The sequence below is a fragment of the Coffea arabica genome, chromosome 3e, assembly GCF_036785885.1.
Source record: "Coffea arabica cultivar ET-39 chromosome 3e, Coffea Arabica ET-39 HiFi, whole genome shotgun sequence".
In the NCBI taxonomy this organism is placed as follows: domain Eukaryota; kingdom Viridiplantae; phylum Streptophyta; class Magnoliopsida; order Gentianales; family Rubiaceae; genus Coffea; species Coffea arabica.
Window position 1 is genome coordinate 47,762,405 of NC_092315.1, and position 16,030 is coordinate 47,778,434.

General features: G+C 38.0%; 1 protein-coding gene across 4 annotated transcripts; it reads right to left on the reverse strand.

The window, feature by feature from the left end:
* Positions 1-1,700: 1,700 nt before the first annotated feature.
* Positions 1,701-5,083, reverse strand: LOC113737000 (F-box protein SKIP24-like). 4 transcript variants are annotated; one of them, XR_003459887.2, is made up of 5 exons: positions 4,244-5,083; positions 3,657-3,830; positions 3,156-3,318; positions 2,351-3,069; positions 1,701-2,241 (listed from the first exon to the last, which is right to left on the reverse strand). XR_003459887.2 is itself a non-coding variant. In XM_027264242.2 (4 exons), the coding sequence occupies exons 1-4, from the start codon at positions 4,534-4,536 to the stop codon at positions 2,932-2,934; spliced, it is 768 nt and encodes a 255-aa protein (XP_027120043.1). In that variant the 5' UTR covers positions 4,537-5,083; the 3' UTR covers positions 1,701-2,931. The 4 variants fall into 4 exon arrangements, 1 of the variants encoding a protein (XP_027120043.1); XR_011842151.1 differs by having other exon boundaries at positions 1,701-2,271; XR_003459886.2 differs by having other exon boundaries at positions 1,701-2,282.
* Between the last annotated feature and the right edge of the window lie 10,947 nt (positions 5,084-16,030).

Genomic DNA, 16,030 nt, shown 5'->3' on the forward strand with positions numbered 1-16,030 from the left:
TAATAAAGTTTCTAACAAAAGTATAGAATAAGTTTTGCTCATTCTCATTTTTATTTTAGCTTATGATTTACCACTTCTCATACGTGATCTCGTAAAACTGTCTATTGCCATAGCTCTTGATCTATAAATTTTTGTATAAAGAAACGGAACATAAAACATCTAGGAATGCTGAGGTCGTGTGAAAGAAATAAATTGTGAATGGGAGGTGCAGGCAGTCTAGGCTTTCTTATTTTCAATAAAATCAGATGGAAAAGGAGAATTTATGCAGGATTAATACCTGAGGGAAGAAGGGGGGAACACATTGTCATGTTAAGTAACAATTAAAAAGAAAAGGATTGTGTGCATGTGTGTGTGTATTGGGCAAAATGAATTTTTTAATTGATAAAGAAAATGAGAAGCTTACACACAGTAGCTACAGCTACCTGTACATTGCAGAAAGCAAAACGCTATCAATACAACTCACTATATAGAGGATGGCTAATGCCTATCAACAGCACTTGTGGGAAATACCACATTCAAGGATCAGCTTACAGATTTCTTTGGTTCTGGAGACACCTCTCCTGGAGGTTCCTGTGTGCGTCAGTGCTTCAACCATGTTTGTGATGATGCCAACTGCAGAAAAACGTCTCTTCTGAAAAATTGCTTCATTTCTAGCTCTCTACACGTAGTAGACTGTAACAGCTAGATCTAGCCCACGGAATTTATCCACAAGTGTATTTGACTTCCAATGCTAACATAGGCAACTAAATTCCACAGAGCAAGGGTGTGAACCCCTGAAAGCAGAGCATAAGGCATATTTTGCACTCAAAAGATGGGTGTTCGAAAGACTTCTCTGCACCATTACATAAAACACAGTCAGAAGAGCCATTCAAACATCCCAATCTTCTCATTTTGTCTTTCGTATACAATCTCCTTGCACATAGCAGCCACAAGATAAAAGAGAACTTGGGCACAGAACTTGGGTATAGACCCCTTATCCCAAACCAGTTTATGACAGGGAACATTATTTCGAGCAGGACAAAGAACTTTCAAAGCTGATCTAACTGTAATGCATCCGGTGCTGCTAAGCAACCAGATAGCAGCACCATCTACATCAGGCACAGCAACAAGCTCACAAGGAGTGAGCTGCTGAAGTCTCGTTACTGAAGTAGCATATCTCCTGCCACAGGGCACCATTTCCCATCCAAAATTATAATTCTCAAATTAAAAGGTTTTAAAACATAGTAGACAGTCATTGCAAGATTTCGTGCAGACGCTTTTCTTAAGCGAGCAGCTTGGCTTAAAATGCATGTGATTCGAAGGGAACAAAGACCTTTGCATACCTTTAACTAAAGCATCCTTGTCAGGCAGTTCTCCATTTAGTACAAGCTGTTGTTCACTATGTTTGTCTCACTAGAGAGAAGTTGATGAACCAACAGCTCCTTAGTTTTTAGTGCCTCAATTGGCAGTTGAACTATTTTCTCAATTTTCTTTCTTTTCCTCACAACTTTAACTGTACCTATTTGTTAACACCCATGGGATTCCAAACGATTTACAGAAGTCATCTGTTTTTCCATGCCAAGTCTCTGGAAATAATGCAAAATGCTGCATCTGTCATTCTTAAGGCAAAATGCTGTTGATTGATATCTGTAACACAGAAAAGCACCAACTGTTCTTTCCTGTACTCAACAGACCACAAAAAGATTAGATTAATGCTGCTATTGGGCTCTGAAAAGCAGTGAGATTCTATTTATATATTTGACAAGATGCCAGGTCTATAAGACAAAGCCAAGCACCAAAGCTGAAAGCACTTCCGTGAGTTCCACTCGACACACATTATTAAACGTTTGCAACAGCTACTATTTGCTTCCCAGCATTGCACGAGATACCAAGTATACTAGACAAAACCAAAGCACAAACTGTGAAAAGGACAATTCTAGATGATGTACACTATCCACAGGTTGCGCCCTGAGAATAGCCCTAGCAAAGCACGTGGGGCATTCTCAAGGCCTTCAGCTATGTCTTCCACATAAGTGATTTTCTCTTCTTGTATCTGTGGGATAATCATTTCCAGGAACTGAGGATAGAGATGATAATAATCAAACACTAGAAATCCATCCATTCACATTCGCTTGGAGATCAAGCAAATTAGATTGCGAACTCCTTCTGGCTGCTCAAGATTATATTGTGTAATCATGCCACGAGCAGCAATGCAGCTATGGAGGGTCATGTTAAGAAGCATGGCATCAAGCATCTTTCCTCCTATATTATCGAAGTAAATTTCAATACCATCTGGAAAATACCTGCAAAATCAAGATTCAAGTCTACATTCTTCTAGCCGTAGAAAGTATGGAGACAAATTGGACATCACCTTGATGTCATGTTCGCCACAAGTGACGAAGCTTTCAACTATAAAGAAGAGGCGGAATTGAATGTGGCTCTGAAAAGGTCAGCTTCCATAGTGTTGGATTATTGGGGACTTTAAGACAAAGCCCTTAAAACTTGCTTTTCCTCTGGACCGTTACCAGTTGGAACCGCATAAGTCTTGATGAAGACAACATTTTACTCGAATAAAGCATGTTAATGTGCCACTGAGTGGTATTCCTTAGCTCAAAACACATTTTTCAGATTATCACGAATTAATCCATCTTTCCAAAATTGGCACTTTTAGTTCTTGTTCCTTAGCATCATTCCAACTACCTGCAAAGACGCATGATACTCCATTTGTCTCGGTACTTCCTAGTTTCTGCAGCTAGAAAGATGTGGACTTCTTACTGGAATATTGATATTCCAGCAACTTTCCGGGTGGTATTGATATTCCTAAGTACCTGGAAAGCCACCACCTGTACTACAAAAGTTTCCTATCTCCACCATTTTTATTAGCTTAGAGTTTTATCTTCTAAGTTGATTTGTGGAATTCTCTGTTTAGACCTTAAAATGGGAACATTATTTTCATGCATGTTTCGACCTTTTTCTTCTTATGCCATGTTTGTCATTCCTGTTGCCTTTCCTGCTAAAGTCATGCAGAGGGTGATATTTTACTGATTCCAACTGTTCTTTTGCTATGTCAACCTTCCGATTTTCAACTTTCTGCAATAATACATAGATAAGTGCATTAAGTTCTTCATACAATTATCCCATAATCCACCAAATAATTCACTAGAGTCTACACTTACAAGAGCCTTATCATAATTTGCAATTTGTTGCTTGCAAAGCCTGAGCTCCATCTCAAGTGCACTAATCCGAGACTCGACAGGTACATTACATTGCTCAACCATCTGCTTTTGTGTACCTCGAACTACCTCTGGTTGCCACACTTTCAACGCAGCCGATGCTTGCCTGATGGTATGCAAACATTCCAATTGCTAGTGCATGAGCCCATAATGTTCCAATTTCAAAGAAGAACAAAATAAAATAATAGACTTTGCAAAGTGGAATTTTAGATTAAATCAATTCCAATCACCAAAACTAGACAAACATTTAGTGCAAAATTCTGCTGAACGTGAGCACAAAACATTGTTTTTTACTTTACTAACACCAAAATAATAATTAGCAATATCAGCAGTTAAACTGCTGATGAAGTCAACGTGGCATATGGTGCAGAAAAGCTCCAATAGATTATTACCCACAGAAAAGAATCCAGGCTATTCATTTGTATGTTGGTTACAACTTATTACCTGACTCTGCGCAAGTTGAGTAATTCAGCAACTGTTATCCTCATTTTTTCCCTTTCCTGAGCTAAGTGAAGCTCCATTTCACGAATCTTTCTGGAGGACTCAGCTACTTCGCTTTCAATTCTGAGAATAATTCTTCTATGAGCCAGGCGCTTCTGCTCTCGGTCCCTCTCATACCTGTTTCCATTACCCACAATCAAATACCAACAACTTTAAGTATCCTTCAATTGAATCCCAAGCAGGAAACAGTTAAACCAAAAAGGGGCTCTGAAAATTGTTGCTATCAACGTAAAAAGTAATGCAGCCACTAAGTTCTTCCAAGAGAAATCGACGATAGCAGGGACATTTACTCCAACTACTTGTCAACAGAAGCATTAAATTTATAGCAAAAAAACAAATCTTTAAACACTAGCAATGCAGCATGCAACTATTAAAGGAGCCCAAAAAAAACCCGCTTTTTTCTTTTTTTAACCTCAAAAAGAGTGGAACAATTAAGTAGCTGAATTCAGAAAAAAAAAAAAAAAAAAAACAGGGACGAGAACGAAAAAAAAAAGGATGGAGAAAATTCAGAGTTAAACCAGCACTAGTACCTGATTTTGTAGAGGGCTTTCAACGAAGAAGAAGAAGAAGAAGAAGACGAGGCGGAGGTAGAATTAAATGAAGCATTGGAAGGAGGAGGAGGGAAATCGGAGAGGAGCAGAGACGACCAGAGAGAATCTTCAGAGGATAGTCTGTGGAGGCGTCTGCAAGTGATGGAGAGGCAGCAAAGGTCTCTGTAGGTGAGGCGACAAGGAGGAGGATTTGAGGCTGAGGCCGAGGCTGAGGTGGTTCCAAGCTCGAGTATTCTTCTCCACAGCTCGTCCGGCAACATCCACCACCCCATCTTCTCCGCTCCAATCCAATCCTTATTATTCTTCTAGTCTAATTCTTCTTTGTGATATGATATTAATCTGGTCCGTCCGATGAAGAAGAAGAAGCCAGTAAGTTGGTTACCTGACCACGCTTCTAAGCTAAACCCACGCTCTTAACATTAATTGGAGGAGAAGAGAAGAGAGGAGAGGGGCGGTGGAAGGGTGGCGACTGGCGAGTATGGGATGACAACAGGCGGTTCTGGGTGGAGCAGCCTGTGCATATTTCGGAAAAAACCGGAAAATTGATCGACCCAATCCAAATCGGATTTCGGATTCCGATAAAATAGAATTCGAAGAGACCGAGATGCCCAGTGGTCATCCCAAGCCTTCTTAGGCTTGGTGATGCGGGAGGTCAAGGATTCGAACTTTACCTCCCATAAAATTTATCACATTATGTGACGGTCTTCATTGACCAACTTCGATGGAGTTTCTACTCACATCGAGTTCCCTCCCCCCTCCCCCCTAGAATAGGCTTAGGTTATAGAACTTTTATCGTATCGACAAAAAAAAAAGAAGAGACCGAGATATAATGTTTGGTAAAACGGTTCGAAACTGAATATATATATATATATATATGGGAAAACTGCAGAAACCTCCCCTGAGATTTCTAACACTAGCATTTACCTCTCCTCTAGTTTAAGAAATAGCATGCAGCACCCTTGAACTTAATGAATATGTTGCAGATTCAGTCCAAGCAGGAAAATGTCCCATTAAAAAATTATTTTAAGGAGTGAGAAAGAAATTTGTGCCAAATTTGCTGCTTGACAAGTAGTATTAGCGAGGGAAAGACAAAGGTATAAAGGATCAAGAAAGTTAAGGGGATGTAAATGCAAACCATTTCCAAGCAACCTGCAACAGCTTCTTCATTGAGGGAAATCAACGGCTAGTTAACAGCTAAATGTGCAGTTTGGTGCACTAACTTTTAAAGAATGGTCTTGATACATGAAACTTTATATTAGCAAAAAAATAAGTTGTTTGTTTCCAACTCAAAACACAGCTGGTTTGATTGACTTCAATTTGGCAACTTGAGGTGAAATATTGTAGCAAACAATTTGCAGTCTTCCAGTCACAAGAGAGCATCATGGAACTCCCCAACATCCTTCACAATAAGGAACAAATATTGCACCTACAATCGAAAGGCAATATTGAAGATCTCTGAGACGGAAAAGAACCTCAACAAGTTATACTTTTGTTGTGCAAAATGCAAGTACTTCCAGTGGTATGAGGGTCCTGAAGAAGAAGAGGCCAGCAGTAGAAGAACTAACACCAATTCAGTTCTGTAATCTCAACAACAGCTGCAAAGGTCTACGGTAATGCAAAGGAAAATGTCAATTGTAGTGGCAAGTGCAGTGGCTGTAAATGTAGCAGTCAACATACTTTTCATCATCAATCTCATAATTGTTACTGTGTATGTTTTCATCAATATTGTGAAGTCAATAGGATGATGTGCAGGTTCAAATATACACATCTAAATATAAGATGTAGCTACAATTCAAATTGGTGTTGCAAGACAAGGAGAGGAAAAGTGGAACATCATGTATGCAGCACCATTTTCAGTTTACATTATAATGCAACCAATTAAGTTTAAATCTACTGTCATCAATGTAAAATCTACTTCATCTAACAATACTTGCAAAAACAGATATGAAAAGCAGTTGCATTACAAGACTAATCCATTAATACAAAAGTGCATTAGAAAAATCCATTACTACAAAAGAGTATCAGAACAATCCATTAATACAAAAGCATGACTGAACAATCCACTAGTTTCAAAATACCATCTGCTGCAATGACTTAGAACAGTTGGTGAGGATTGCAAAGACCTATCAACTCAAATATATATCTGCAACAGTCATATGCAAAACATTCGTATCTATTGACCTAATTAATAGCACACTACTAAGTTGAAACTCAAGCAGTAAGCAGTAAGCAAAAAACTACAGAGTATGCATCAGAATTGCATACTAAAACTGCTGTTGCTGTTGACATTTGTTGACTACAATGCTATAGCTGCATTGATTGAGAAAGATGCAATTGTAGCAACTTAAGATGCTACAATTTGTTGAACTGGAGGAGGTTCAAGAGTTTGAGTGACCTGGGTAGCTGTATTTGAGAAAATCCTCTTGCTACTCCCTTTAGCAGTTGCTCCAGTATTGTACAATGCCCTTCCTCTTTGCACAATCATAGAGATTGAACCTTATACTCAAACATTATACTGAAACATGTATAAAATGCAGTCATTCGAATGAACCTTTTTTTTGAAGCAGTTGCTATGGTCTAAATCTGTTGTTGTACATTCACAATTTCAGGTTGACTTGGAGGAGAAGGATTGCCTCCTTGACTTGAGTGTAGAACAGGCACATTGTCAGAGACATGATCCTAACAGTAAACATAGACAAGTAGTATTAGATATTAGAAGGTTTTAAATGTTACAATCCTGATAATAAATCAACAAAATTTTTACCCAAAGAGTAGCTCCTGACAGGCCTGTGTTTGCAGTCCCTCTTCCTGGTTTGCCTCTTCTATAGCTCAACTGTTATAGAATAAGCTAACATTATTGTATTTTATTTGTTTTCAGTATTATTTTCAGTAGCAAGTTGAGCACATATAAGACCTGTTGGCCATGAGTTACGTTGCCATTCTTCTTCTGGACAGATGTTCTTTGGCATGACCTCTTCTTGTGACCAAAAGATCCACAGTTTCCATACTTGAATCTGCTCGGCCTTTTTGGTTGTGATATAGATTGTCCTTTGTTAAGAGAATATAAGTGTTCTTGTAGATAATAAATTAGTAAGGGTATTTTTGTAAATAGTTTGTTAGGGTTGTACTCCTATAAATACTAGTTGGTCACTCATAATATAGTGACTAGATGTTTTCCTCCCAAGATACCTGTTGACATGGTATCAGAGCAAGAGTCCTAGGGTTTAGGTTAAACATCTAGCAAAAGTACTGTTCACGCTGCACTGTTCATCGCGGCACTGTTCACGCCGGTACTGTTCACGGCGCACTGTTCACGCGTACAGTTCGTCTCGAGTTTTGACCCTTTTTTGGGTTTGAAGTGCTATTCGCTATGGCTGAAAGTTTATCAAAAGGTATTGTGACGTCCACTAATATTATGCCAATGGTGATGCCTCAAATCACAAATTGAAAGTTGAATGATACCAATTATCAACAGTGGTCAAAAGCTGTTAAGATTTATCTGACAGGCTTAGGAAAGCAACGTTATCTCACAGATGACTCTCCTACGGAGGATAGCAAGAAACTAATGTGGATTTAAGAGGATGCCCAAATTCTTGGAGCAATATGGAATTCTATGGAGCCACGAATTGCTTACATGTGTTCTCATTGTGAGACAACAAAAGAAGTTTGGGATTATGTCCGGTTATTATACTGTAGTAATCTTTCACGGATGTATGATATTTCTTTGGAGTATTTTCAGTTGCAACAAGATAACAAGACAGTAACTGAATACTTTGCTGATCTGAAGCGAGTTCAGAAGAATTAAATGCCGTAATGCCTCTCTCAAGTGATATTACAGTTATGCAGAGGCAAAGAGAACAAATGCTTGTGCTCAAATTCTTGGCCGGTCTCAAACCAGAATTTGAACCAATCAAATCTCAAATTTTAGCAGGTGAACAATTACCATCCTTTGCAGAGGCATATGCTCGGGTCTTACGTTCTGTATCTAAGGACAAAGCACAGGGTGATGGTGCTCTAATTAATGACAAATCTGCGTTAGTTGCTAACAATGGTCGGATAGAGCAACTTAACTTGGGACGTGGCTCTCGTGGAGGAAGAAGTAGATGAGGTCGTGGAGGTCGAGGCACCCGTGAGTGCACTCATTGTGGTTTGAAGAATCACACTCATGATACTTGTTGGGATTTACATGGAAAATCACCTCGGTTTGCTAATGCGGTTACCATTAACCAAGCTGAATCAAGTTCTTCAGCACAAGGGTCCCAGAAAACTTTTACCATATCCGAGGAAGATTATGTCAAATTTCTGCAATACCAAACTGCTAATCACACATCTCTTCCCTCTGCTTCTTTAGCACAAAAAGGTAATGCTATGGCTTGTCTCTCCACTTCCAAAAATTTTGACTCATGGATCATTGATTTCGGAGCTACTGATCATATGTCAGGTACCTCTAGAAATTTTTCTAATTTTCAAGAGTCTACTTCCTTCCCTCATGTTACTTTAGCTGATGGATCTATAACTAAAGTTAAAGGACTAGGCACTGTAGAAATTAACCCATCTCTTCCGCTGCCTTCTGTTCTTTACGTACCAAATTTGCCTTTTAATCTAATGTCAGTTAGTAAGCTTACCAAATTTCTACAGTGTTCAGTTATTTTTTCTCCTGATTTTGTTGTTATTCAGGATTTGAAGACAAAGAGAACGATTGGTGGAGGGCGCGAGCATAATGGTCTTTATTTTCTCAACTCTAATGGTCCGATTGCGTGACCTGCTACTGTTTCTCCTCTTGAAATTCACTGTCGTTTGGGCCATCCGTCTCTACAAAATTTGAAGAAGTTGGTTCCTACATTGAGTCAGTTGTCTTCATTAGAATGTGAGTCTTGTCAATTAGGAAAGCATCATCGTGTTTCTTTTGCCCCTAGGGTCAATAAACGGGTTTCGGAACCCTTTTTGTTAGTTCATTCTGATGTTTGGGGTCCTAGTCGAGTCACTTCAAAGTTAGGTTTTAAATATTTTGTAATCTTTGTTGATGATTTTTCAAGAGTTACATGGCTTTATTTAATGAAAGATCGTTCAGAACTATATTCCATTTTTTGTGCATTTGTTACAGAAATAAAGAATCAATTTGGTGTATCTGTACGTATACTTCGCAGTGATAATGCGAAAGAATATTTTTCCACTCCTTTTAATACCTTCATGACTAAGTCCGGTATTATTCATCAATCCTCTTGTCCTCACACTCCACAACAGAATGGAGTTGCTGAAAGAAAGATTGGACACTTAATCGAGGTTGCTCGGACACTTATGTTGCACATGAATGTGCCCAAACAATTTTGGAGTGATGCAGTTCTAACTGCATGTTATTTAATTAATCGCATGCCATCTACTATTCTTGGAGGTCAATTACTTCACTCCATTCTTTTTCCTCATGACCCTGTGTTTAAATTGCCTCCTCGTATTTTTGGATGTGTGTGCTTTGTTCATCAGCTTGCTCCCGGGGTGGATAAATTAGATTCTCGTACTATTAAGTGTATTTTCTTAGGATACGCACGAGCGCAAAAAGGGTATAGATGTTACAGTCCAGTTTTAAATCGATTTTTTACTTGTGCTGATGTTTCTTTCTTTGAATCCACTCCATATTTTATCAAACAAAGTATGTCTTGTGAGTTAGACCAGTGTCACTCTTTTTTCTCTCCTGTTTTACCAGTCCCTTCCCCTTTATTACCTGAGTTATCTAATCCACCAGATTCCATAGCTCGATTATCTCGTCATCATCTTCAAGTTTACTCTCGTCGTTCCATGGTTGAGAAAGTTCCTGATATGCCACACACTTCACCAATTAACTCTCACTCTTCAAATCCAGGTATGATGCCCTCCTCTGAGTTAGATCTTCCTATTGCTTTACGCAAAGGTAAGAGACATTGTACTTCCCATCCTATTTCTAATTTTGTTTCTTATTCTCATCTCTCTATGTCATATTTTTCTTTTGTTGCTTCCCTTGATTCTATCTCCATCCCTAAGTCTATTACCTATGCTCTTAATCATTCTGGTTGGAGATTAGCCATGCAAGAAGAGATGTCTGCTTTGAAACAAAATGGTACTTGGGATCTTGTCCCTTGTCCTTCGGGTAAGCCTGTTGTTGATTGTAAATGGGTGTACACTATAAAAGTGCAGCCTAATGGTTCTATTGATAGATTAAAGGCTCGTCTGGTAGTTAGAGGATTTACTCAAGTGTATGGAGTGGACTACTTAGAAACATTTTCTCCTGTTGTAAAGATTACCTCTGTTCGTCTTCTTATCTCTTTGGCAGCCACTTATAATTGTCCATTGCATCAGTTGGATGTGAAAAATGCATTTCTGCATGGAGATTTGGAAGAAGAGTTATATATGGAACAACCTCCTGGATTTGTTGTTCAGGGGGAGAATCCGCGGTTGGTTTGTCGTTTGAAAAAATCCTTATATGGATTGAAACAGTCTCCGAGAGCTTGGTTTGGCCGGTTTAGTAGTGTTGTCATGGAGTTCGGTCTGACAAGATGTGGAGTAGATCATTCTGTATTTTATCGGCATTCTAATGCTGGTAAAATTTTATTAGTTGTTTATGTGGATGACATTGTGATTACAGGTGATGATGTTGTGGGGATCCAGAAGCTTAAATCCAATCTGCAGTCAAACTTTCAGACAAAGGATTTAGGTCATCTACAGTATTTTTTGGGTATTGAGGTAGTTCGGTCTAAATATGGGATTTATTTATGTCAAAGGAAATATGTACTCGATATGTTGAGTGAAGTTGGGATGTTAGGTTGTCGACCTGTGGATACTCCTATGGATCCCAATGTGAAATTAGCAGGAGATCAAGGTGCATTACTTGATGATCCTAAGCAATATCGAAGACTTGTGGGTAAATTAAATTATCTCACTGTAACGAGACCTGACATTTCGTTTGCAGTGAGTGTTGTGAGTCAATTTCTTGATACCCCTCGTACTAGTCATTGGGATGCTGTTATACGGATTCTCAGGTATCTTAAGAGTGCTCCTGGAAAAGGGTTGTTGTATCAAAATCATGGACACACTGATATTGAAGGATATAGTGATGCAGATTGGGCTGGTTCTGCCTCAGATCGAAGATCGACTACAGGATATTGTGTGTTTGTTGGTGGTAATTTAGTGTCGTGGAAGAGTAAGAAGCAAACAGTTGTATCCAGATCAAGTGCAGAATCTGAATACCGCGCTATGGCTCACACTGTGTGTGAGTTGGTTTGGTTGAAGAGCATGTTACTTGAACTTGGGTTTGAGCATAAACAGCCTATGAATTTAGTATGTGATAATCAGGCGGCTGTTCATATTGCGTCTAATCCAGTGTTTCATGAAAGGACAAAACATATTGAAGTTGATTGTCATTTCATTCGAGAGAAATTGCTTGACGGGGTCATCAAGACATCTCATGTACCGTCTGTAGATCAATTGGCTGATGTGTTTACCAAGAGCTTAGGGGGCTCTAGGGTGAAATACCTTTGTAACAAGTTGGGTGCTTATGATATATATGCTCCAACTTGAGGGGGAGTGTTAAGAGAATATAAGTATTCTTGTAGATAATAAATTAGTAAGGGTATTTTTGTAAATAGTTTGTTAGGGTTGTACTCCTATAAATACTAGTTGGTCACTCATAATATAGTGACTAGATGTTTTCCTCCCAAGATACCTGTTGACATCCTTCATCATGTTCTCTTCTCCTGTTCACCTTTGGTCTACCTGGAGCTCTCCTCAAAGGAGGAGGCAAGACTGTTGAAGAGGTAACATGTGGCATAGGTGGCCACATCTTCTCATCCGAAATTGGATGAATCATACTTGCATATGTCTTTAAGTACATATCTCTTGAGAACCAATGGTCACAATAGAACTCCAGCTTCTGTCTCTTGTAAATAATCCCAATGAAGCATACTTACAAAGAAGTCCTGAAATTTGAAAAGTTCAACAATCACAACTTTTAGCTGGTAAATTGATTGTGTAAGACCTGTTCATATTCTCCACTTCAAATATGTCATCACTTGCCATAGTGAGTTGACATTGTCTTCATGCTTGTCCTATTTTTTGTAGTTTATCCACCATCTTTGGGGTGACAACAGTGGTTAGTGCGCACCCTTTCTGATATCTCTTATGCATTTTCTTCATGAACTTCTTCCTAAGTCCCTCAACCAGTGTCAAGATAGGTTTCCTTCTTAGCTCACCTACGTATGCATTAAAGGACTCAGTGCAGTTATTTGTGACCTGATCTCAATTAATTCCAGTATTAAAGGTATATCTACACCAAGTTATTTTGGAAATTTTCTTCAAATATTTCCAAACTTCTATGTTTAGCTCCTTTATGTTGGCCATGGCTTCATTATGCCCTGTAATGTCAAAACTTTTTGCTGCTCTCCAGAACAGGTTACTGAGCAAAATACCAGGAAATTGAGCTTTAAAATTGCTGCAGATATGCCTATAGGAATGCCTTCCACTAGCAACATGCACTATCTCTTCATAAGCAAGATTCAAGCCCTAAAATGAAAACCAACAAATTATATTGTTACACTGATGATTAACAGAATCAGAACTGAACAAAACTATTGCAGAATGAATGTACCTTTTGCCTGTCACTCATGAAAGTTAAATGACCATTCTCTCCAAATGGCCCAAAGAACTCCTCAAAGTAATGGAAAAACCAACTCTAGATTTCTTTATTTTCACACTCAGTCACAGCAAATGTAATAAGAAAAATGCTATTGTTAGCATCTAAAGTAATTGATGTGAGAAGTACACCACTAAAGAGACCTTTCAAAATACATCCGTCAAAACCAACAAAAGGTCTACAGCCTTCAACAAATCCACTTCTTAGAGCTTTGAAACTAATAAATATTCTTAGAAATCTTGGCTCAACAAGGAGAGTAAGCCTACCATACTGTATTTTGCAGATGCTATGTGGATTGTATTTCCTGAGGAGTTCTGCATACTTTGGCAATTTGCTGTAGGATTCATTATGATTGCCTTCAATCTCATTTCTTGCTTTTGAAAGTGCTCTATAAATCTGCCATTTGCTTGGATGCACACCATATTTAATCATCTCTGCTTCTACTCTTTTGGTGGACATGTTAGGGTGAATTCTCATGACTGGTACTAGTTTCTTTGCAATCCAGTCCGCTGTAGCTTCTATGTTCTTCCTATCCATCATACATATATGTTCACCTTGGTAAGACTTAATCATAAAGGTGATGGAATCTGTTACTGGTGATGCATGAATTCTCCATTTGTATCTTTCAACACCACAAATAGCAGTTACTCTACTCTTTTCATCTTCACTCTCACAATAGAAAATCCTTTTTGAATTACATAGTCCTTTAAAGCTACTCTAAATGCATTAACATTAGTGAACAAATAACCTTTCTTAAACTCTATGTCTCCTTTTGGGTTGTACGTTCACATTTTTTATTTCAAAGCTTGCTTAATGGGGTCACATTTTTCCTTATTTTTAGAATCAGGAACAATATAACCCTTCTCATTGTCATCAAAATCAGAAAAGGACATGTCAGTATTCTCACTACCAACCAGAGACATACTATCAACATCTATGTCCTCCTCATTGTTACTATACATGTTGTGAAACCAGCTTGAATTAGAGCTGGTATCATTATATTCACCTTCAGAAGCATTAATCTCAACAACAGATACATTGTCCTTTCCTTTTTCTCCTAAGTTCAGATGGTATTATGACCATTGTCAACTAGGGATGATAACGGGCACCCATCCCGCGGAGGTCTATTGGGGCAGGGACGGGGAGGGGGGGAATTTTTCCCCCCGTTTAGAAACGGGAGGGGGGGCGGGGGTATACTCTCCCTCCCCACCCCTCGCCCCGCCACCCGTTTGAAAAAAAAAGATATATATATATATATATATATATATATATATATGTGCATAATTATATATATAATGATATTATCAATTATACTACTAATTATACATGTCTATTAATAAAAATTATTAATTATTTATACTAAATTTATTAATAAATTTATATTAAATTCCTAACTACACTTAATACAATAACATTTTTTTCTAAAAAAATACAATAATAATTTAGTGATTGTATTTGTATCAAAAGTAAAAACTTGATTATTTTAGTTATATTTGTTTTATCATATTAGATTGTATTCAAATAACTTTTGTTTAATTATTTTTATGAGTTCAATTGTGAAGTTGCAATGAATAATAATTTGGTTATATGTTGATATTTTAGTACTTGATTATTTGATCAAATTTAATTATAATGAAATTATATAATAAAATTTTTTTAACCCCATGGGGGAAACGGGACGGGGTGGGGGCAGGGCGGGGCAAGCGGGGGGTGGGGGACGGGGCCCCTATTGTCAACCTCAAGATTAGTTTGATCATTGGGTATACCATCCATATCCAGCACATGCACATTAATCACCATTACAGACTTATGCATTTTGAACATTTCACTAACACTATCATCATCTGTAATATCAAACATGTGGCCTGTCTTAGGAGTTAGGCACCTCATGTGTATTAACTTATTCAGATGCCCAGGGACTTGACTGAATACCTTTTCGGCAACATCAAACAGCAAGTTAATGTAATAGTAACCAATTGGATCGACATTTGGAATTCTTCCCCTCATAGTGGATAGATATGTCATAAGCAAGAAGAAGAGCCATCCTAAGTTTCAAAAGAGACAATTATTGAGCAAGAAGGAAATCACAACACCTTACAATTGTACTAAAATGTTCTATATTTGTATCATAGACTAGTCATGAACTCAGACAATGACCAATGCACCATGTTTATACAAGAGTTGTGAAGATCAAAAACAGATCATGATACATCATCCATTGATAAACATGTCTTAAACAATTGGAACAGCAGAGCAACAAATCTTAAACAACTGGAATAGTAGAGCAACAAGTCGTAAACAACTAGAATAACATCACATGCATATGCTATTGATTATTACTGACATATTCAACTGATGATGCAAGAGCTAACATACATTCATTGCAGTCATGTTTTGCCTTATTATCATACAAGAGCTAACATGCAAATTCTGTGCCTTCAAGTGACAACATCAGAAATAATTTACCTGTACAGCTGTGATTCTTGCAAATTAATTGGAGTAGATGCTCAGATTTTGGTTCCTTTCTACTGTCTATTGTGCTTCCTCTCTCACGGATATGAAACCTCTCATGAACTAAGCAAAAACTCCAGCTTCTTCCCTTATGTTTCCTTCCCTCAATGATCACAATTTTATCAGTCACAACACTCTCTTATGGAGCAAGTAGACAGCTTGTCATCTCAAGAGCTGTCAAAGCACATATTGGCGCCAATTCATGGCGCCATCTTCCTCCTCTATTGGTGCCTTGTGGTTGCCTCTACAAATAATGCTTAAACATGCTCCAAGTCTGATCAGACAAGGACGGACTCTCAAGTACTTTAGTTAGTTAGTTAATTAGTTTAATTAGTTTAACATGCAAATAGTTTAATTAGTTTAACAAATGATTTGTTGGTTTTGATGAAAATAATTAAACCTTTCATCTGGTAACATGAAAATAATTAGGCTAGCCAAGTAAATTCACACACTTTTACCTTAACAATAGGCCCCAACTTTTTTTTAAGAGAGGTCAGTGCTATTTCAAAAATTATAGAGGAGGTAAGTGCTAGTGTCAGAAACCTCAGGGGAGGTTTCTGCAATTATCCCTATATATATGTATATATGTTACCAAA

What these genes read in the sequence shown, in the direction of transcription:
- LOC113737000 (XM_027264242.2), bottom strand. Translation starts at nt 4,536, where the DNA reads ATGGGGTGGTGGATGTTGCCGGACGAGCTGTGGAGAAGAATACTCGAG. An exon ending in CTCAACTTGCGCAGAGTCAG is followed by an intron (nt 3,319 to 3,656) that starts GTAATAAGTTGT and finishes GCATACCATCAG; the next exon opens with GCAAGCATCGGCTGCGTTGA. An exon ending in CAAATTATGATAAGGCTCTT is followed by an intron (nt 3,070 to 3,155) that starts GTAAGTGTAGAC and finishes GTATTATTGCAG; the next exon opens with AAAGTTGAAAATCGGAAGGT.